Source organism: Zingiber officinale, chromosome 2B, assembly GCF_018446385.1.
Source record: "Zingiber officinale cultivar Zhangliang chromosome 2B, Zo_v1.1, whole genome shotgun sequence".
NCBI lineage: Eukaryota > Viridiplantae > Streptophyta > Magnoliopsida > Zingiberales > Zingiberaceae > Zingiber > Zingiber officinale.
The window spans coordinates 131245381-131267768 of NC_055989.1; the positions used below are offsets into that span (position 1 = coordinate 131245381).

Here is a 22388-nt window from a genome sequence, read left to right on the forward strand (position 1 = left end):
TCAGGAAACCAACAATGACATAAAAGGTCCCAAGGAAGAGTCTACTTAAGTCCAGTCCCTGAGTCCCAAAGAGGAAAGGAGAAAAAAAAATCTCCAAACCTCGGTTTATTCATTCCCAATTTACTTTCAAAATAACGTTTAACTAAAATAATTAAACTCTTTAAGTAAATGCAGGATAAACACCATGACGATAATTGTGACAGTAAATAAATGAATTCATTGACTGAAGCAATACACTACTCAAGTTACTATACATCCTTTATTCAAGAAAATTAACACTCCCATGCACTCAAACAAACTATTTATGACACAAAAATGGGTAAAACCACGGTGTTTGATTTATTACAACACTTCAAGAAATTAGGGTTTCTTCCCTTATGAATAGCACAAATTTGCACGTATTAACAGAAGAAAACGGCATGTTCAAGGACATGCAAAATTTTCAAAAGGACGAACAAGAGCAACAGGGTGTCTTGATACGGCTACCTATCTTCTGAAATACTAGTAGCATCAATGGCATGTGAAATTGATCATCGCATTTCGTCTTCGAGGTTGCGGAATCCGATGCTGAGGTCATCGTACAATTTCTTAAACTTTATAACAAGAGCTTCCTCACCTTCGGCAGGGTCTTCAAACTTTTGGGACCTGAGGAAGGCAAACAACAGAATCGAGCCTCCAATTAGCAAAAACTTTACGACCAACTTGCACAAACAGGGTCTTAAAGGTCTATTACTTACACTAATCGATAGAAGAGGTCACCCAATCGATGCTTGATGATGCTGTAAGTGATCTTTTGACCATCAGAACCTGCTCCTCTCTCGACGGCCTGGTAAAAAATTAACAAAATATACAACAGCTGTAAATCTTGATCCACGAGATTTAAAACAGGAAGTAGTCGGGAAGTCTTGGACTGCCAGTTGAAAAGCGAAACAAGAGAATATATGATTGTAATAGAAAATCTTGCAACAATTCAAATTATCTTGTGAGTTGTGGGTTGATAAAAAAAGCTTCATAAATCTAGACGAACGAGCTACTATTAATTTTAGCTTCGCTCAAGTATTTTGGACTAGTAGGATATGATAGCCGGTCAGTTCTTTCATGTAAGTGGTAAAATATATCATAAGCTAAATTATCTATCCCACAAATGCATGTGCGTCTATTAATGATACGGCCAGAGGAGGGTGAGAAGTGATCGTCAAAACAAAGAGCTTGGGCAAGGTGGCTTCTAACATATTTCTATTAGGAACAAAACTAATCTAGAACACACAAAAACTAGAAAGGTGGGACTGGTCCATTGGTGTGACTCGAGTTAAATGGATTATGTATGTATTCTCTAAAATGACATCTTTTGGTGGAATTGGTTCATTTCTCTATAAGAACTTTCTAGTTATAAGTGTGCTTGGGATGGTGCCATTTCGGAATGGGTGATCTCATAGGAAGCTCATCACCTTGGAGTCACATTCCAGGTGGTGCAATTTTAGGATGAGTGATCTCTTGGGAAGCTTCTGACCTATATGTCATATTCCATCACAGGATAAAACCGTTAATGATGTAATAAGATGTTGATTAAACTTGACAATACTTCGATGTTGTTAGCACATGAAGTTACATGTCAGTCTGATAATGAAAGGGCACTATTATACTCGGAGGTTAACTGACTGATGTTGGGTCACAATTGAGCATCAAATCAGAGCAACAAGGATAAGCTAATAATCAAAACAATAGATCATAAATTACTACAAATTAGTAGAATAGAGCAGATGAGTACCTGATTCGCCAAAGTGTTGAAGTGAATAATGTTACGCATCATCCAAACTGATTTGTAGAATGGGCAGAACTTGTCATATCTATTGCAGAAGTTGTTGATTGGTAACTTGACGAGACGAAAACAATTATGGTAAAGTTATGCCAATGATTGTTTGTGTCAAATACAACTTACGGAGTAAATGCATTCTGGGCAAGATAATCTTCACGTAGAAGCTTAGCAGTCTCCAAGGTAATCTTATCCGTTTCTGCTAATGCATCTTTACCAACAAGCTGTTGCAGTACCAGAGACAAAAATCAAAACAAATTTTTATGTAGTTTGGTCTTTCATAACCAGATAAAGAAACTTCAAAAATCAAAATTTTCCAAAACTATGTTAGAGGTTTCAAAAATACATCATTTTTGGACATTAAAATATGCTAAAAAGAATTACCTGCACAATTTCATTCAGATCATCTTCTCTCTGTAGGACCTCACGAGCCTTCGTCCTAATGTCAATAAAATCTTGATCAAATTTCTCATAGAAAGACTCCAAGGCCTGCAACAAAAGTGAAATTACAATAAAGGACCTTTCAGGATCAAAAATTCCCAAAGGGGGTTTCTTGATATTGGCTCATCAGAATTTCTAAGTCACATTTGTATGAAACAGAGAAAATTCAAGTGAATTAATTTTCAAAACCGTAATAGTAAGAGGCAAACCTTTGAGTACTTGGAATATGAAATCAGCCAATTCACTGATGGAAAATGCTTCCTCTGGGCAAGTTTCTTATCTAGACCCCAAAATACCTGGACAGAGTAAAGAGCAAGAGACAGATGATACTTGGATAATGGTTGTCGATAAAACAGAGAGAATGAAAACGACTTATCTCATTTACCTGAACAATACCAAGTGTAGCAGATGTAACAGGATCAGAGAAGTCACCGCCTGGAGGGGAAACAGCACCAACGATTGTGACACTTCCAGTCCTGTCAGGTCCACCCAGACATTTCACTTTACCAGCACGTTCATAGAAGGAAGCTAAACGTGCAGCAAGATAGGCAGGATAACCACTGTCTGCTGGCATCTCAGCCTGAGAAAAATGATATTATCAATTAAATAGGAAACAGACCATAAGTAGAGATCAATGTCGGAACAGTAGTTTTCTTAAGAGAGCACATCTGCATTTGGACTCGATCTCCTGTCTCTTAACAATAAACAACTGTTGCTATGCATCATTTGTCGTAACCACTTTTCTGTGTTTGTTAATCATAACATAATAAATTTTCACTAGTCACAACGTAACAATAAATAAGTTTTCAGATTCCTGGATAATTTTCAATTTAATAATTTTTTTTGATAAGGCTAAGATTGGGGAAACCTTACATTAAAATTTCCTTTACAAAGTGTTTAAACAATTCAGGTACAACGAAATAAGGAAAAGTTACCAGTCGTCCCGAAATTTCACGTAAAGCTTCTGCCCAACGAGAAGTGGAATCAGCCATCATACTAACATTGTAGCCCATATCTCGGAAATATTCTGCTATTGTGATGCCTGAGGAATTCCAGGTTAGCACATAATCACCGTTAGTTTAATAGATGAGAAAGCTTACACACAGTTGAGAAAATGCATGGGGCAAAATATAGATTCCATTTAGATTTTTCTTAAACATAAGAGATACAAAAGAGCATTTTTATTTTCATTGTTGAGTTCCTAATTTTAATTAGGTGAGGTGTTGGAGAGGCTACTTGCGAAAGCATTAAACCTTAAGTGAATACATTATGATACCCTAGATTAATAGTGTATTAAGAGTGTGGGCTAATACAGGGAATTATAAGCTTAAGTGGATTAGCTACTATTAACTTCGACTTGGACAACGCTTGAGTCTAACAAAATAACAGGTCAATTCTCTCATTAAGTGAATTGTGACAATTTCATTTTGCGAGAAGCAAAAGAAGATTGTACTCTATATGTAGGGAAACCTGATAAGTTAAAAAAATCAATAAGAATTCTAGGGGGAAAAAACACTTGTGAATCAAAAGAACCAATCCACATGTAGGTTTACTTGTAGGAAAAACTATTGGTTTATACTGCCTAAATTGGATATGCACTCCTATTTAAGATAAACCTTTATAATCAAGGCAGTAAGAATATGGACGACACAATGACCAACTAGAGTCAATATTGATGCCACTTCAAACAGATTTCAGCTCTTCTAGTAAGTTCACTTGAAAACTGTGCTAAGCAGAATTATCTTTATTTCAAATTCTCCAGAAAGACTGCTTCCCTGCTAGAACGTATACAGGGCAATCAGAAGATGGAATGGAACAAGGAATACCATAACTCTCAGAAAGGCTTGATAGCCTCATGTAGACTAGTAATCTTCCACAATCGACTTCCAAACAGTTGTTGCATTTGACATCTCCAATGTCATTTTTTTTTATTACTTTAACCCAACCAACTACTAGGATTAAATTCTGAATAGTTGTAATACCCATATACCTTATCCTATTACAGCTTTCCTTCCGATCCATCTAATGGAAATTTTAGATCATTCAAAGATATTTAGCAATACTAATTTCTCATTATGTGAGTGAAACAAATATAAACAACGAGCTAAAGAGAATAGATTACTTAGCCAAGGAAGGGCATAACAAACAGTTGTACGCTCAAGAAGAAAATTGACTCTTAATCAAATTCAATTTCAAAGATCTTATTATTACCTGTATATATGGAGGCTTCACGAGCAGCAACAGGCATATTGGAAGTGTTTGCTACAAGTGTAGTCCTCTTCATCACAGACTCTTCACGACCATCTGGTAATGTCATTGTTAGTTGTGGGAAATCCATAAGCACCTGGAGATTTGTTGTGCGTGGAGTCAGATAAATATAAGAATTATCAAGTACAATACAAGGACAGTGGTGACAAACCTCAGCCATTTCATTCCCTCTCTCTCCACAGCCAACATAAACTACTGTGTCAGAATTAGAGTACTGCAGAAGTTGATAAATGTAAGATAAAAATTACATAGGAGGAATAAAATACACTTCCAAACATAATTACCTTCGAGAGTGCTTGGCTGATGACTGTTTTTCCACAACCAAAGGCACCAGGTATAGCACATGTGCCTCCAAGAACAGAAGGAAAAAGAGCATCTAGTACACGCTGGAACCAATAACATACACATGTTAGCATGCTAGGTACCAGGAAAACAGAAGAATCCTGTAGTAAAATCTCCAAAAATAATATCTGAAAGCATTACATAATTCATAGTGGAAGCAAAAAGTTCTTCATGGTTTCATATTTCTACCTGTCCAGTTAATAGAGGTGTATCAGCAGCAAGCTTTGCTGCAACTGGCCTTGGAGTACGTACAGGCCAAGTCTGCAAAAGGAAAAGGTGAGAAAACAATCTAGTGAGTTTGCTATCAGAAAAACTGAAATTGGAACAAAAAATTAAGATATTAACCTGAAGCATAGAGAATTCCTTTTTAACCCCCTGAAACTCCAGCTCCAGAACTATATCCTGCAAAGATAACGGTAATTAGAAGAAAGAGAGAACTCATGAGAAGAAGCAACATATATTTGTTTCATTGTTTAGGGTTTAAATTGAACAAGAATATATAAACTAACTCATGTTCACTAACGTTCAGATTGTATTGACCAGCCGGGGCAATATAACTTATTTTTCCCATTGAACCAGGAGGAAGAGCAACATGATGCTTCATTAACGTATTCTCAAAGACAATCTGCATAATATATAGTAAACATAGGCATTTTAAAGAAGCAAGCAAAGAGTGAGAATCTAATATATACACATATATTTTCAATTTGTTCAAATTGCTAGTACTTACGGCATATAAATCTCCTCCAGTCAGATGATCTCCAACACCTGAAAGAAAAGTAATAATGGATCAAGCTTGAAACAATCAAGCTACTCAAAATAGGATGATAAACTGGTAATTTTTGACACAGGTTATTGGTTTCAATCTAACTACCTAATTTCCCAGGTTCGAATTCCCACAATAAATCTTTGTCCAGAGCAGGGACAGAAACTCCTCGAGGGATATAGACATCACCGGATTTTATAGCAATAGTTTTTAGTGGTCTCTGTAATTAAGAAGGAAGATAAAGTACAACATTAGGGGAAAAGGGTACAGAAATAGGACAAATTCAATAGGATCGCTGATAGCATGAATCTTTTCATATGTACATTCAGATTGATTGGTAAAAATAAAAATGAAACCATAAAATCAACATATATTTAAACTCAAAGAAAACAGAGGGTACTACTAAAGTGATGCTATAAAACTGAGAAACACAAATGACAATCAGATAACAAATATTATATAGAGTTAAAGCCAGATAAGGGATAAAATACATAAGTTCTTAAAACAATCAATGCACACAACAGAACTGAAAGTTTTATCAATTAAGAGAACCTGAATTCCATCAAAAATGTTTCCCAAGATTCCAGGTCCTAACTCAACTGAGAGAGGCTGCAAGATATTAATAACCCACGGGTAAACTCTCAAAGATAATTTGTATGCATTCATAATAGTTTTTAAAAAATTTAAGAAATATGATCACCTTTCTAGTACGCAAAACTGGGTCATTAACCATCAAACCAGCAGTTTCTTCATAAACTGAAATTTAATATCAGTGAGAGATATATAAAATCTACTTACCAATGAAACAAAATATCACTTTAAAAGAGGCAATAAAAGCAACAGAAAGTTGATTAAAAACACAGAAAAATGTGGGGAAATTTTTTTTGAATTCATTACCCTGGATAGTAGCTGAATCACCCTCTAAACGAATAATCTCACCAATAAGATTATCATGACCAACACGAACAAGTTCATACATGGCAGCACCAGCCATACCATCAGCCACAACCACTGGTCCAGAAACCTGTAATTCTATATAAGTGAGACAAAAATAATCTATCCATAGTTCTCCATGGTTTCACTTGTTTCAGGAGAAACCAAAAACATACATCCATATGGATCCTCTTTTGAAGTATGGCAGGTCATATATCCAACAGCAAACAAGATAATAGGCAAAGATGAGACATCCTGCTGAAGTTATCAACTTTAGTTAAAATTTACAAAATAGATACAATAACAGTAGGTTGATTTGACAGAGGTCAGGATGCCTAGTTCCGATGAAACTTGAACTTAGCTTTGGTATATGACCCAAATGAATATTTGGAAAACAAAGTTGGACTTGAGGATTATGCAATGAAGTAATAGTCTATACAGTCAGCCAAAATTTATTAACAAATTTTAAACAAAAGATTATAAGTAAGGTTGATGATTCAATTAGCAGTGGATAAGTATCAGATTGAGGTCTATCAGCGCCACCTACATATAGAGCAAAAGTTTTGAGTATTTTCTATGGTAGACAAAATCTATTGGTATTGGGATCAATTGGACAAAAAATCTATCTAAGTCAGATTAGATTGGTAGGATCGATGATTAATCAAACAGAGAATAAGAGATTATAAAAGATGTACAAAAATATTATATGGATATCATTAAATAAAACATTACTAGGACAAGGGAAATCACGTAAATGGACACGTATATATTACCGACACAAGATTTGAACACAGGGCCTTCTGGTCTCTTACTGTATTAAACTGATTGGTTGAACATATCAGGAAGGTCATAACTATTAGAAAAAGATCGAATCGGTATTAGATTATTAACAAGAACAACTATCTGACCCCTACTCGATTCACCATATTCTATCTCAAAAGCTCCAGCTAATAGGCAAAATATCAATATGTGCATATAGATTCTTAAATACTATCTAACCCCTACTCCGACCATACCATATTCTATGACCTCCAGATAGATCAATCATCAAAGAAATTCCAATCAATTGACTCCAAAACATAAGATGCGAGAAAAAAGGGAAACAAAAAACAAAACAACCGTAAAGTTGCAGAATCTAATATATCAGGAATCATCACTGCCAGGAAGATCGAGGATGGCGCAAATTGATTACCTTTCGGACGTATCCATACTCGCTCTCCTTCTCGGAGTCCTCGAAAGTGGTCAAGCGATCGCCGTAGGCCATCTCGGCGGATCGAGGATAGTAATTCGAAGAAGAGGAGGCCGAAACTTAACGATCTAGTGATCGATCCCCAGAAGAGTGGATCAGGGAGGAGAGAGAGGAATGAGATCTAACGGAGGCGACTCGAACTGGAACAAATCGAGAACACAGAGAGAAAGACAACAAAACCGACGTGCCACAACAAATCAACAATGGCCGTTCATTGGGACCCGACATCCTTCCTAAATATTAAGGAAACGAAACGATGTTACCCGTCTAGCAACTGGTAGGATCAGGTGGAGCCTACTAATAAAGCGGGGAAGGTAAATTACATGAGTAGAGAGAAGGGAGGATAACGAAAGGCCTTGAGGCCTAGCTGTGAATTGCGATAGTGACCGAGATATCGCACAAGATCCGATCCTACTCAAATTAATTTATTTATCAAAAGTAATTTTTTAGATGATATAATTTAATATCTATAAGGTTCGAGTAATCATCAAAATAGATTGTATATTATTTATTATCTGGATTTGATGGTACATTATTCGCATAATTGATTTTGAGGGAAAAAAGGATTATTTGTCTAGAAATTCAAAGTAAAAAGGAAAAAATTATGTTATTTTCATTCTGTTTTATGTTTTTGGTATATATCCCACGACACCCAGTATCTTTTTATCTCTTGATTGCACGTAATTTTTGGTTTAGCGCCTTACTTAAATAAAAAATTCATATGAAAAATTTTATGAGATCACCCCAAACTAATTAATGAAACTAACTAATTTATTTTTTTTATAATAATATTATTTTCATTTCTCTGATATGTAGGGATGAATATTCGGTTAAAATTGAATTGAACCGAATTAATCGAACTGAACTAAATCGATTTTTTTCAAACAAATCGAACCAAATCATTTTTTGATAAAAATCGAATTGAACTGAACCAAATTTTCAACAAAATCGAACAAACCAAACAAAACAAACCGAATAAATCGATTTTTTCTAAAAATTTAGTTTGACTTAATAAAAATTTAGTCCGGTTTAAAATTTATGCTATAAAAAATCGATTTGGTTCAAAAATTCGATCTATTCGATTTAACCGAATAAAAAAAAAAACAAAATCGAATCCCAACCGAATTAATCAAATAACAGATTTTTTGAAGAAAAAAAAATCAAATTTTTGAATAAATCGAACCGAATTTTTAAATTCGATTGATTTAATCAATTTATTTATTTGATTTAATCGAATTTTTACTCACCCCTACCAATATGAGTATATTCTCATCTTATTATTATCCTCGGAAAATGACACAGATAATTTATGCAATGATATTATCACATATAAATCTTAGATTAATTCCTAAAATTCATAAGTTATCTCCTTCTTAATTTACTTATCTATATCTAATTGAGAGATTGATCATATTGAACCGTCTAACCGAGAGATTGATCATATTGAACCGCCTGAACCGTCTAACCGAGAAATTGATCATATTGAACCTGAAGTTAACATTATCATCTTTTGCCACGTATATTCTCACCTTATTATTAATTTTGTAATTCACTGTATATAAGTCAACTAAATTACTGATCCAAAAATAATAAAAGATCAAGATTCAAATCTTAATTGAAACAATATTGGCCTGTGCTTGAATTTAATCCGTAAAGAAACTAGGGAGAACTCTAAAATTAATTGGACAAAATCTGAATATCAGAATTATTTTAAAAAATAATTATTTTCATGACGCCACGGCAAGGAAAAATCCTCCACAAGATAAGATCAACAAGATCGTAAGTCAACTCTTTGCCTCCCTACAAATGAATTTCTCTTGTTCTTCATGGAAATTGAAGAAGTCAACTCTTTGAACTGGAATACAAGGTCAACCCAGTAACATCTTGCGATATATTTGCATGGAGTTTGCTTGAAATGACAATGTCTGCTTCTCTCAGTCACAATCAGGCAAGTAGATCCGCAGCCTTCTCCTTTATTTATTTATTTCGAAAGAAAAAAACTTTGTTTTTTGGTAATCAAGATTCATCTTTTTAAGGTGTTGCGAGATCCATTGAGATGGCCATGTTTCTTGTTTCAAGCATGAAGAGGAAAGAAGGTTCAGAGATTGACAAACCTGATCTCTCATTAAGTTCTCAGAGTAAAAAGATCAAGACAGTTCTGGTGAATATGATCAGAAATATCATCATTCCGATCAATCTGAACATTGACTAATTATTTCGAGATGCAGGTGCAGGAAGAAGAACAAGAACAGCTTCTGCAAAACCCACCAGGCTTGTGCTCAAATTTGAACTCTGCTTGTAAAAGTTAAAGTTTTTTGTTCCATGTTTTAGAGAGAGAAAAAAAATGATGATAAATTATCAAACCAGGTGAAGATTTCAATCAAGAGGATTAGAAACTGATGGTATCTGATGATGAGATGCAAACAGAACATGAATCAGAGAATGAAGTGATAAATTATGATCAAATAATGGAGGAATTAATGGATGTTGAGGATGAATCAGCATCAAGAACAGGAAGTGGAGATGATGCTTTGGAGCAAAAGCATCAGCTGCCAGTTTTATGGCCAGGTTTGTATTAAAAAACAAGTTTTTTTAGTACAGTTTTTAATGTATTAGGATAGGATTTAATATATCTTAAAATTTATTATTCAACAAGAAGAAAAGATATTGAATCAGATTTTAACATCAGGTTAAATATATTGGATCTTCTCAATATTTCAAAAACTTATTCATATTTCTTTCTTTGGTTGAATGATGGCAGGTTTTTTTTAAGCAGCAATTTATTATTGACCGTTTAGCCTGGAAGCATATGAAGAACTACTAGTCACAGCCTATGAAAGAATAAGTGCAAACATTTCTTCAAGATGGAGAATTTTTGCAACTTAACGTAGGATACTTCCATCTTGTCATTATGATCTTTAAGTGGTGTCTATCTTAATTATTTAGCTCACCAAGTGTGCAATGGAAAGGAAAAGTGTGATGTATAGATAGTGTATGCAATGAATAAAGATACCTCTTTTTGCACAGAAGAGGGGAGCTAGTGTTTCTTTCATATCATTTCGGCTCTGAATAACCACTGGCGCTGCTGCTTGACGATAAAATTAGGGAAGACAGACAGAGGTTGAGGCTGATCAAGAAGATATTTCAATAATTGTTCCCTCATCTTCTTTCCCTTCAATGAAGTAACATCCATCTACTGGATTCATACCCAGCAATCTTAACAAGAGAACACACCGCCTTAATATGCAGATAAAGGATATTGAGGATTTGCACTGTACTCAAATAATTGAGGCGGATGATGAATCATCGTCTACTGCCATCGCTGAAGAACCTGATCCCTGCTGTCCAATTGAAGCTGCTCCAGTTGCTGATGTATTGGGTGGTGGCATCGCCAGTGTGTCAGAAAGGGTGAATACCTCCACTTCAGATGGCTGCAGATCCTTCAAAAGCACGAATCCAGAAGGTGCTAACTTGACGGGAACATATCGGCTTCCCTCGACGAATCTGATATACCTCTCTTGTGCAGGGACGACCCTCGCTGGATTTGTCAAAGTACCGTAGGACAGTTCAGACTCCACTTTCTTTTCCGAAACAGTATCCACCTGAAAAGGAAGAACAAATTTTGTTAACTTATTCTTCCTCTTGGAAGCAACGGTAACTAGCTTATTTGCATATAAAAGGCAGGAAACTCTAAATAGCCCATAAATTTGAACTTGTGTTAGACAATTGTTCTGAGAAAGAAGTTACGGTTTCAAAAAAAATCAAAAGAAATTAACTGTTTCAGAAACTGAACTTTGATCTATGTAGGCTACTTTTTGTGATTTGTTCTGCGTAACACAAGCACAAACCTACAGGAATTTATTGAACAAGAATCCAAAGAGCCTTGTATAAAAGTTAAAAGATTAGGGTACCAACAGAAAGAATATTTATTTTGTTGTATTGACAACATAAAGACGTACTAACATTCTAATAGCATGGTTAGAATAACCGAAAAAGCGATCACAGGAGAAGTTACCTGCATTGCATCAGCATCCTTCTCAATAGATTTACTAGACTTTGCAGAAACTGAGGCAGTTGACACATCGTCACTTAACAACTTCTCCAAAGCGCCTTTATGTTCGGCGTCTTTTTTCACTCTTGATTTTGCTTTGGCTGTTGTTGACAAAACAGCAGTAGGCATCTTGACTGCTGAAATTGAGGTCGGAGGCGTGGTTGGGCGAGGGTACTCAAACAGGGAAGGCTTTGCATTTGATAGGAACTCAAATTTTGGAACTTTTAGATCATAATTAAGACCAATGAAGGCAGTTGGAGAGAAAGTGAGGCTTATGAAGTAGAGAAGGGGATGCCAATACCAAAACTGGCTAAAAACTGCAAGCCCAACAGCGGCTGTGATTTTGTCATGCTTTGTTTTAGACAGTAGTCTAATGGTTACATTCCTTCCACCAGCATCAAGAATTCCAGAAGCTAATATTGCACCCATCTTGCTCATCGTATCTTCATGCTTATCAAGAATTATTTTCTCTAATTGCCGCCTGCAAATATTAAGAAGATTTACTACATATAGCAAGACAGTTGTCAGCTGCTTTATCGCAAGCCTAAATAAAGTCAGCAAGCACCTGAACGTTCCAACACGAGAGTCACAGGATTCATTGGTTTGGATCATAACCATAGCCATAGCTATGAGGGCTCCTTGGCGGACAAAATCCACGACATCAGATGTTAGAGGTTCAAGCAATGAAATGGCCTCACTCAAACCAGTACCAGCACAGGAAATGCCCACTGCTAGAGCTGCACCATAACGAACATGAGGATTGAAAGACTCGGACAGCAAGGAAACAATTCTTGGGGTCTGCAATATCAGAAAAGTTATGACTACAAAAACTAATACAATTAAGGTAAAAAAACAAATACTTAAGAAATATTGACTCGAACTTATTGACAATACTAAAAGCATAGGGGTTGCTATAAACATCATCATAAGTTGGTAATAAACGAGGGTGAAGGAGAAGACCACAACAGGAGATAATCTTGCAAGCACAACATTGCACATGTAATTAAATTTGAAAAGCAGGGAGTGCTATCTTCATGAATATTTATTAAAACACAAGACATTCATTTAAATAAATTCAAATAACTTACCTGTTCAGGTTCCGAGTACAACACAAATCCAAGGGCTAGAACAGCTGTCCTTCGTACATCATCGCTTACATCCGAGACAGCGAAATGAAGCAACTGACGGATGGCCTTGTTGTTTGCTGTTCCCCTATAAGCTAAAGCCAAGGCGTACATGCCGCCATAACGAAGTATAGGATCTTGATCCCTTGTCATTTGCTCAATCAAAATATCCGCGTTTTCTTCTATTCCATAAACTGTCAAAGCAATTCCAAGAGACAAGCCCCTGCAAAAAAAAAAAAAAAAAAAGAATACAGATTAATATATGGCTTATTAATTAGTGGATGTAACAAAAAAAAAATCTCATTTTCGGCCTGATTTAAGACTCAAGTGCATAAAGTGGCATATCTTAGCAGAAATTGAGATTTTATTTTTTTTTAAAAAAGAAATGAACAGTGCAGAACCTACCCAAAAAAAAAAAACAAGAACTTTGTCAAACATGCCATTCAGAAAAATACACAAACCATACTTACCGAATGATTTTTTCATGTTGTGTATCATGTGCATATGCAAGCATTTCCCTTGCCTTCTCACTTGCAGTCCCAACCATGAGCAACCCCATGCTGATGCCAGCAGCTTCACCAGCCACAGCACTATCTGTATAGAGCACATTTTTGACATCTTCATATATTTCCTCATCTGCTGTTCCTAAAGCTGCCAATCCAAGACCTAAGCAAGCTCCATGCTGGATAACCTGTAAAATATATATTAACATATCAAATGAGACTAGGTCAAGAGATTTGATGCTTGCACAGGCAAATTTCGAAAACAATGTTTGGGGAGTATTACAACCTCAGCACTAGTATTCTGTAGGCTTTCACGAAGAAATTGCTTGATGCCTTCTCCATGGTTAGCATGAATCAATCCCAAAGCATAAAGTGCACCACCTTCGGAATAAGGACTACCGCCACCAACAGCACCACTTTGAGGCAAATATGGTGCCATCAGGGACTTTCCTTGCTGCAGATGACCTTTGTGGATGACCCCTAGCCCGGCGGTAGCACTGAACTTGGCCCAGTTTGTTGCTCGGCTAAGCCATTCCTGCCAACAGAATAGAGAAACTTGAAACTTAAAGCAAATGCAGAAAAATATAGACAATTTGTGTTATATGATCATAATGGAGTTTTCTTTAATCAAACAACATTACTTAATTGAAAAAGATAGACCAAGGAGAAGAAATCAAAGAATTTAAATGGCATATACTAATGTATGCTCATACCAGATTTTCTCTAAGAAAAGTGTCAACAGTTGTTCCAGCATGCATCATCGCATTGGCACAAATTGTTGCACTGTGGCACACACTATTTCTCATTTCCACTGACTGCTTTATCGTCTTAAGAATCAAAAGGTCAGACCTACCATTAAGACACAATGGTATCAATTTTCATCGAAATAAGCTACACAAGGATAAAGACCATGGCTCACCAATAAAGAAAGATGCTTATGTGTTACCTATTCTGACTATATAAGAATTGTAGAGTCAACTGAATTGATGTTTCTCCAGATAAAATTCCTTTTATCTTCACAAGCCTCTCATTACGTGTAGTGTCCATTTCAGTGTTATTTTCAGCAGTCCCATTAGCAACATGAGATTCTTCAATCATTTGAAGATCCTCTGCGTTTGCGCTAACATTCCCATTCTGTGAATTTGGAGTAGATGATACTTGATCGGCATTCACATTGTCGATAACTTGAGATCTAGAATCTGATAAACGATTCACAACATTTAATAGGAAGGCTTGGTGCTCATTTTCCACAAGATCAAAAGCTATCTGAAATGCAAGAAGTGCATCCTCCTAGGAAAATAAATCAAAATGTCAGAATTGCAATGAAGCACAAAAGGCAAAATATAACTAAGTACCTTGTTCCCTGATAGCAACTTCTCCAAAATGGTTGCAACAGTTTCTGGTTCATTCAAAAACATGAGACATTGACAAATGCTTAAATAATCAGGAGAATCCAACCTCTGATATATATTGACCAGCAGACGAAGAACCTGCAGCATTAAACCAAAAACAATTAGACAACTCGTCACATGCCATTTTGAGCAGTCATTCTCACCCAAAATTGGAGAATGGATCTCAACTTTTATTGTGCAATAAATCATAATATTCAGGCCAAATCCTAACATAGAACAAAACAGGATTTTGTTTGTGCACATCCAAGTATTTTTCTTGTTCAAATGAATGCAAAACAGGTGAATGAATCCATGTTGAAGCACAGGCCAGATATTTGTTACAGTAAAGATGTTAGCATAGTTCATGCCACTATGAAAGTTAATATCACACCGAATGATGGAAGATGCTAGCATATTTTATAACTAACCAAACCTATCTATCAAAATTAAACACCAGAAACTGTCATGCATGTTTTTTAAATTAGCAAAATTATGAACTCAGTCCAAGTGGATTGATCATAAAAACCGAACTTCCACTTAAATTGTCACACTCGAAACAAATGCATACAGTTTTGTGCAAGATTTTCATTTCACAATCCAAGAAAAGAACCAATAAGAAACAGTATGGATCAGAATGTGCTCCTAAGATGCTACAAAATCATTAAAAACAACCATATTGAATGCAATTAAAGTTTATATGTAATGGGACTATATAACCCCATAATGTTAATGCAAAGCTCCTTCACCAAAATCATCCTTTAGTCTTGAGCCAAGTGCTTGTAATTGCACAGAAAGAGATAGCACAGATTTTAAATCTTTTGATAAAATAAAAACATACCTTACAATGTAAAATATACTTTTCTAAATCTACTAGAATCACAAGGATCATGTGAGTCGTTTCTTGGCATTATAAATACTTGAACTGCATGGAATTTAAGTTGTAGCCCTGTGTATGGTTTTTTAAATGATCACGATGAGACCTAAAATTCATCATGAGGATATCTTCCATACTAGCCCACATTTTTTTGCTTCTCTTAATTCAAGATGGTTTGGATTTTTCACTATGAAGGCCTGGTGATTAATGAATAACCAATACCGCCAACAAGTTATCTTGAAACAACAAGCTTTTCAAAGAAAAGATAGCATATAGCTTATATCCTTAAGCAAAAAGGTTAAAAGATGGGACCACGCCAATTGTAGATGAAACAGCCATGATTATTAGTTTATATCTGCACATATTTATCTGTATACTATCTTTCCGAAAACTTATATCATTAGTATCATTGTCAATTTGTGTAAGTCCCACCTCTATACGAACTCCATGCAAGATTTATTAACATCACCGATAATATCTAGACATGTTTGTTATTTTATATCTGCATATATTGTTTTGTATACCATAAAAAGGGCAGCCCGGTGCACGAAGCTCCCGCCATGCGGGATCCCGAGGAAGGATCCATTGTACGCAACCTTACCCTGTTTTTTGCAAGAGGTCGTTTCTAGGATTCGAACCCGTGACCTTTTGGTCACATAGCAATAACTTTTACCGTTGCGACAAGGCTCCCCTTCATTATTTTGTATACCATCTTTCCGAAAATTCATAACATTAAAACTGTATATTTTTTATCAACATCAATCCATGTTAGTCCCACCTATATGAGGACAACTGTATGGATCTTACCTCCGTTAACCACAATGCAAGACTACTTAACATTGCCAATAATATTCAGATGTCTCTGTCTCACTGACAACTTTTTTATTACATTTAGAAATTTCTTTGATCACCCTTGACCCCTTCAACTCTATTAAATTCAACACATCTAATTATAGAATCTATTTACATTTTTTGATAGTCTATACCATCTTAACTCATTGTTTCTCATTTTATCGTTTATTAGTGCTACAAATAATTGCTCCACATAGTACCATTTAAAAAAAATACAAAAAGGAAAAATGAGACTCATAAAAATTGCAATTTGATTCAACCTACATATGTGACTGTAGATATATTAATGAGCTTATTGAAACTTAGCCAACAAGGATAGCATTACCTCACAGCGGTATTCTCTGTGACTAACGAATGAATGGGAAAGTGTTATGCAATATGAAAGTGCACAGTGAACATTGTCACTTTGAGTAACTGCTTTTTCAAGCTTATCTAATCTCCTACATTCGATGGACATCCCCATGGCTTGCTGGAATTTGCCATCTGAAATGCACCTGAATCAACAAAATATGCTGATACTTTCCTAGATAGTAATAAATAAACATCATTTGTGCAAAATTTCTTAACATACTTGTCAAGTAGTCTTTCCACTATTGCCTCCAACTTTGGATCCATTTTTGACTGATCTTCACTTGTTGCTGCGTTAGACTTAAGGGTAGCATATTCATCTAGTGCTTTGGCTAAAGGAACAACAAAATGAATCAGAACTGACAACAATTGGAAGAGAAAAATGAAATCTCAATCATTTGGCCAGAATCCTATACCTAATAGAGTATGAGCATAATCAGAATCTTCTGATACATCAAATAGGGGACCAGCACCAAGAGAATAAGACAATGAGTCGTCAAGCTCTCCAAGATAGTAGAAGACCTGGCTAGTAAAAACGAAATGACAAAAGTTAAAAGTCAAGTATCAACAAATACTTTGGCACCACAATTTAATTTGTTAAAATGAAAAAGAAAATGAAGGAAAAGGATCGCAGCATCACCTTGGATACCACCAATGCAGCAAGTTCCCTTTGATCAAACTCCTCGTCTTCATATAAGCTTTCACTGAAAAATATGAAGCTGAATGATACTACTGTAAAAATAAGCACGAAAGAAATCAAACCACATTAAAGAATTATTTCTCGACGGCGCATAACAATACCACACTTCCAAGCTCAAATGACATTCATAAGCATTTTCTCATCTTAAAAAACACATTGAAACCAACGTCCAAAGTTCAAGCCATTGTCATGCGAACTGAAAACCCTCATAGCACCTTCCATGATCGCATCCTCCAGTAACTTTCTAAAGATTAACAAACTTCAAGGACGGAAACACCAAATCTACAACCTAAACCGAAGCCCTATCCCAAACACAGGAAGCACGTAAAGAGAAAATCAAGAATAAAAGGCCAAATTATAGGGAAATTCGGGCGAAGGGCTCACATGATGGGGATGCTGGTGGAGATCTCGGGCCAGAAGAGGTGGACGAGGGAGTTGAGCTTCTCGAGGGCGTGGAGCTTCAGCGCGGGGTGCGGCTCATGGAGCATCGCGATAAGGCCGCTTGCGGAGCTCACAACCGCCATCTCTGGGTTCCGTCGTTGATCGCCGTCCAGGGAAGAGAGAGAGAGAGGCGTGCGGAATCGCTGGAGACTCGGCAACCTAAAAAGATCTATGTTATTATACACTTTTATAAGTTACAGCAATTAGTGCGATAATATTCAATTAAATTATTTTAAAAATCCCAAAATAAGTGTAACCATAATTTATCCGTCCAATGAAACTTGTTACGTTCTTATCTCGACCGTACACGATTTACAAGCCCGCCTTCAAGTAGCTTTTAGAGTGCTTAATGAGCGGATCAATTTTTTTTTTTTCACAATTAATTTCTAAAATAAAATGTTTCTTTCTAATTTATTTATAGAATAAATTTGAAGTATAATTTATACCGATCAATATTCATCTATATTGAAATTCTAAGGTCAGGGATGAAATTGAGTTAGTTAATACAAGATAGAATTATTATAATAGAATAAAGATTTGAATCTCAATAAAATCGAAAAAAAATCCTCCTGAAAAAAAAAATCTTCCTCTATCTTTTTGAGATGATGTATTCCACTTTTGTTACAATATATTGAAATTCGAACTTTAATTTTTTTTTTATTTTATATATGCATATCAGTACCTAAAATATTGTAGTTAATTGATCAATTATTTAGAATTACTCAAAGTATATAAATTTAGTCAATTAGTCACAATTATATATATTTATCTAAAAGTGTTGGGTAAATATAAAGATCAAAATATAATAGTTTGTATTTGACCACTTCTATCCCTAGCCAACCGTTAGGTTGGCTATAAGTTGAGATCTCTAGTATTCTTTATTCAACAAAATGCATGTCCTATGATATATAAATATATATATTAGATATTTAAAATTTAATTTTTAAAAAAAGCTTGTTAATCGCAAAAACTATTTATAAATAATTGCTTCAGTAGCTTCAAATATGAATTTAACATATCCAAAATTCTTCAAAATATAATGTTTAGGATCACGAGCAAATGATCATTGTCCAAATGCTTAAGAAGCAAGATTCAGAAGGATATCAAACAAAATAGACATAGATGTTTAATCCAGAATGTTACCCATGAGTTCTATAGACTCTACAGAAGATCCAGCAGCAGTACCTAAAGACTCCTTAATGACTGGCTTATCGAGTGATTGAATCATAAAGGCAGTTCACCACTGTCAGCGATCACCACTTGGCTTTTAGGCGACCCATTCTGCCTCCCTTCAGCCTCAATCTTGTATACCACATCCATGCCAGAGATCACTTTTCCGAAAACAACATGCTTACCATCCAACCTATGAAAAGGAATCAAATCAGCGACTAATAATTCATCATTACATTTGACAAAAACAGTGCAGCGCATTTCAAATACCAGCTGGTTGTTACAGTGGTGATGAAGAACTGAGATCCGTTGGTGTCACGGCCAGCATTCGCCATCGATAAGTGTCCTGTCAAAAAAAATCAAGCAAAGTAGAATCACCTATTTGACCATAGCAGTTTTTTCTTGAGGGAAATGATAGTACCTGGTCCTGTGTGCTTGAGCTTGAAATTCTCATCAGCAAATTTTGTGCCGTAGATAGACTCTCCGCCCATTCCATTACCATGCGTGAAATCACCACCTTGGATCATAAAACTGGGGATTATTCGGTGGAAGCTACTGCCTTTGAAGTGAAGAGGTTTTCCACTTTTGCCAACACCTTTCTCTCCTATACACGAGAAAATGATTATAATTATCGATATATATATTAACACTATAATTGCCATAGTATACTAATTAATCTAGAGATACTGATTTAAAATATAATAGATATAGCTTCTAGATTCTAAAAATTTCTTATGATTAAATGCAATTTGTATTTGATATCATTAACTATTATTTGATGCACATTAATTCAGTTGGGGAAATCATATATGCATCAGTGCTCGAAACCAAGAGATACACCTCTCTTTAAGCTGTTTCTATCTTCTTTTATTTTGCATTTACATCACAGTCCATATTGTCTAGGAGTGAGGGTAACATTTTTTAACTTCTCAAGGATTTCCATCTTGACATTCTTTAATTCTTCCAGTAGGGTCCCAACTATGTGCCTTCCGCTAAACATTTATAGGATAAAATCTAGCAATTTTCAGCAAGCCCAGACCAGCAAAAACAAATGGCACCCATATAAAATCATGCATTGCACCAACATCAAAGCATACCTGTGCATAAAGCCCGGAAGTTTTCTGTGTAAGCAGCATAGCACAATATTAGAAAACTAAAGTAAGGAAAAATAGCTTTGTACAGTACAGCAATTGGTGAGAAATGAAATGAAGCAGCATTTGACAAATACATACCTGCAGTCTTAGGCACAGTCTTGCCAAATAAGCCCATGACAATCCGACCTGGAATACAACAATTCAAAATCATCGTTAACAACAAGTATTCCTTGTATTTTCAGATATTGGACACAGAATAAGTCAATAATTAAAGTCATAGGAATACAATGCACATTAGTGATTATGATCTTCTAAAATAAATATAAAGGAATCAATGTTCGAAAAAAGAGGATGGTATGTTCAAAATATATATGAGGAACAAATAAAACAGTGATGATGTAATATGAGTATTTTGCGTAAAAATTCATCAAATCAAGCCATCCTAGATATAGTCTATGGCTCTACCATTGCACCATAAAAGCAAACCAAAGTCAATTACCTCACAAACTTTATATCAAACTGGAAGGCAGAACTAGAGTTGCACACTTCATCTTTCATTGCAATCAAGTCAGTTAATTATCAAAACGTCATATATAAATTAGAAAAATACTCATCTCTAGGTAAATATGAAAATTCCTGCTATTTTTAAGCAGTCATTATACAGTGATACCAATCCATTCTGTAGACCTCACAATCATATAAGCCAAGTCTTCCATTTCTGGTTCAATTTGTTAAAAAGTCAATAACTGACTCAAATCCTATCTCCTCGAGTAGGTTACTTTGCCATTAAGAAAAAGAATACCACATCTAAATATTTAAAAGCTAAGAGGTATAACATCATCTTGCTACCCACTAAACTAACACACGCATAGTCCACATAATTATTACCAATGTTATTCAACAAATTGTAAAGATAAAGTGTATGGAAGCACGAAAATGCATAACATGCGCAGTTTTTTTTTTTGGGTTCAAGATGGCCACTTCTAAGATCCACAAGGGTTGAGATTGCTCAGCGTACCAGCAGGTTTTCCACCAATCTCAACATCAAAGTAGACCTTGTGCGTGACTTCCTTTAAACTTTCTTGAGATGCTTTAGCCTGAAATGTAAAGCCGAATTGTGAGCAATCAATAGTCTATTGGTATACAAGTATAGTTCAGCACTGAAATGTCCAGAAACGACATTGAGATGTAAATCTATTTGGAAATTGAAGGAGGGCATGATAAGTATAATTAAAATGGCTGCAGAACTGAACAACAGCAACTGGAATCAATATGCACGCAAATATTGAACTTGAAGGAGATGATAAAAATTACAAATCTAAGCAAACTTTAGTGGTGCTTCAGAGGGAAAATATAGTTTGTCGAATAGGAGAAAACCTAGAGGGGCGTTATTACTTTAAGCAAATCCTGCTTGCTACTGAAAGTGATCAACTGCAAATCATCTAAAACTATCATAAGAGGAAATTGAATGCACAACAAATAGATAGGAGACAATCGATCTCGCTACACTCAAACGGGCTAAAAAAGAGCTATAAGACAAAAAAGCCTCCTCCCTCCTATAATCGTCACAAACCACGTCTCTTATTCCATCCGATGATCCGGGAACACGAATAGAATGAACTGATGTGGGCCGAATTGAACGGACCGTATGTGCATATATGCGAACCTGGACGAAGACAACGGCGGCGGTGAAGAGGAGAACCCACCGGAGCCAAAAGGATGCCATTCGCTGCGTCATAGTCGTCGCCACCTCGCTCTTACGCTCTCGTCAGTGCGAGATCTGCAATCTGAAGGCTCGCCGTCCTCCTCCTCTCCTAAACCCTACGATGACGCGCAGCGCTGGCCCTGTTAAAAAGCATGGGCCGGGCAAGCCCAAGTAACATATTTGGTCAATAGCTTCGTGCGAATAATTGTTTTTTCGAGGATATTCTTTGTTGATTTAAATCTTAATTGAGTGGTGATAGCTAAGTTTAGTGTCCAATGAAGAGAGAGATATTAATTAATAAAATTTATAAACTAAAGTGAATT

General features: G+C 35.6%; 2 protein-coding genes, 1 long non-coding RNA gene and 1 pseudogene across 3 annotated transcripts; 1 reads left to right on the forward strand and 3 right to left on the reverse strand.

The window, feature by feature from the left end:
- Nucleotides 1-224: 224 nt before the first annotated feature.
- Nucleotides 225-8009, reverse strand: LOC122047237 (V-type proton ATPase catalytic subunit A). Its single transcript, XM_042608388.1, has 20 exons — nucleotides 7756-8009; nucleotides 6528-6654; nucleotides 6331-6386; nucleotides 6183-6239; nucleotides 5739-5850; nucleotides 5595-5632; nucleotides 5388-5489; nucleotides 5210-5266; nucleotides 5054-5125; nucleotides 4807-4908; nucleotides 4674-4736; nucleotides 4466-4598; nucleotides 3190-3296; nucleotides 2640-2834; nucleotides 2464-2550; nucleotides 2198-2302; nucleotides 1940-2037; nucleotides 1769-1847; nucleotides 738-826; nucleotides 225-645 (listed from the first exon to the last, which is right to left on the reverse strand). The coding sequence occupies exons 1-20, from the start codon at nucleotides 7825-7827 to the stop codon at nucleotides 531-533; spliced, it is 1866 nt and encodes a 621-aa protein (XP_042464322.1). The 5' UTR covers nucleotides 7828-8009; the 3' UTR covers nucleotides 225-530.
- Nucleotides 8010-9653: 1644 nt separating this feature from the next.
- LOC122047239 lies at nucleotides 9654-10792 on the forward strand. The gene is made up of 4 exons (XR_006130497.1): nucleotides 9654-9973; nucleotides 10041-10110; nucleotides 10180-10380; nucleotides 10574-10792. It is a non-coding gene; the product is annotated as an uncharacterized LOC122047239 (long non-coding RNA).
- Nucleotides 10793-10933: 141 nt separating this feature from the next.
- LOC122047238 lies at nucleotides 10934-18269 on the reverse strand (annotated as a pseudogene).
- Nucleotides 18270-19089: 820 nt separating this feature from the next.
- Nucleotides 19090-22202, reverse strand: LOC122047241 (peptidyl-prolyl cis-trans isomerase CYP19-4-like). The gene is made up of 7 exons (XM_042608389.1): nucleotides 22027-22202; nucleotides 21379-21457; nucleotides 20499-20546; nucleotides 20364-20387; nucleotides 19688-19870; nucleotides 19537-19612; nucleotides 19090-19459 (listed from the first exon to the last, which is right to left on the reverse strand). Exons 1-7 carry the CDS (start codon nucleotides 22096-22098, stop codon nucleotides 19321-19323), a joined length of 621 nt encoding a protein of 206 aa, XP_042464323.1. The 5' UTR covers nucleotides 22099-22202; the 3' UTR covers nucleotides 19090-19320.
- Nucleotides 22203-22388: the final 186 nt, after the last annotated feature.

What these genes read in the sequence shown, in the direction of transcription:
- LOC122047237 (XM_042608388.1), bottom strand. Translation starts at nt 7,827, where the DNA reads ATGGCCTACGGCGATCGCTTGACCACTTTCGAGGACTCCGAGAAGGAG. An exon ending in AGGAATTCTCTATGCTTCAG is followed by an intron (nt 5,126 to 5,209) that starts GTTAATATCTTA and finishes TTCCTTTTGCAG; the next exon opens with ACTTGGCCTGTACGTACTCC. An exon ending in GTGAAATTTCGGGACGACTG is followed by an intron (nt 2,835 to 3,189) that starts GTAACTTTTCCT and finishes CATTTTTCTCAG; the next exon opens with GCTGAGATGCCAGCAGACAG.
- LOC122047241 (XM_042608389.1), bottom strand. Translation starts at nt 22,098, where the DNA reads ATGACGCAGCGAATGGCATCCTTTTGGCTCCGGTGGGTTCTCCTCTTC. An exon ending in CCGCCGTTGTCTTCGTCCAG is followed by an intron (nt 21,458 to 22,026) that starts GTTCGCATATAT and finishes TTTACATTTCAG; the next exon opens with GCTAAAGCATCTCAAGAAAG. An exon ending in GACTGTGCCTAAGACTGCAG is followed by an intron (nt 20,388 to 20,498) that starts GTATGTATTTGT and finishes CTGCTTACACAG; the next exon opens with AAAACTTCCGGGCTTTATGC.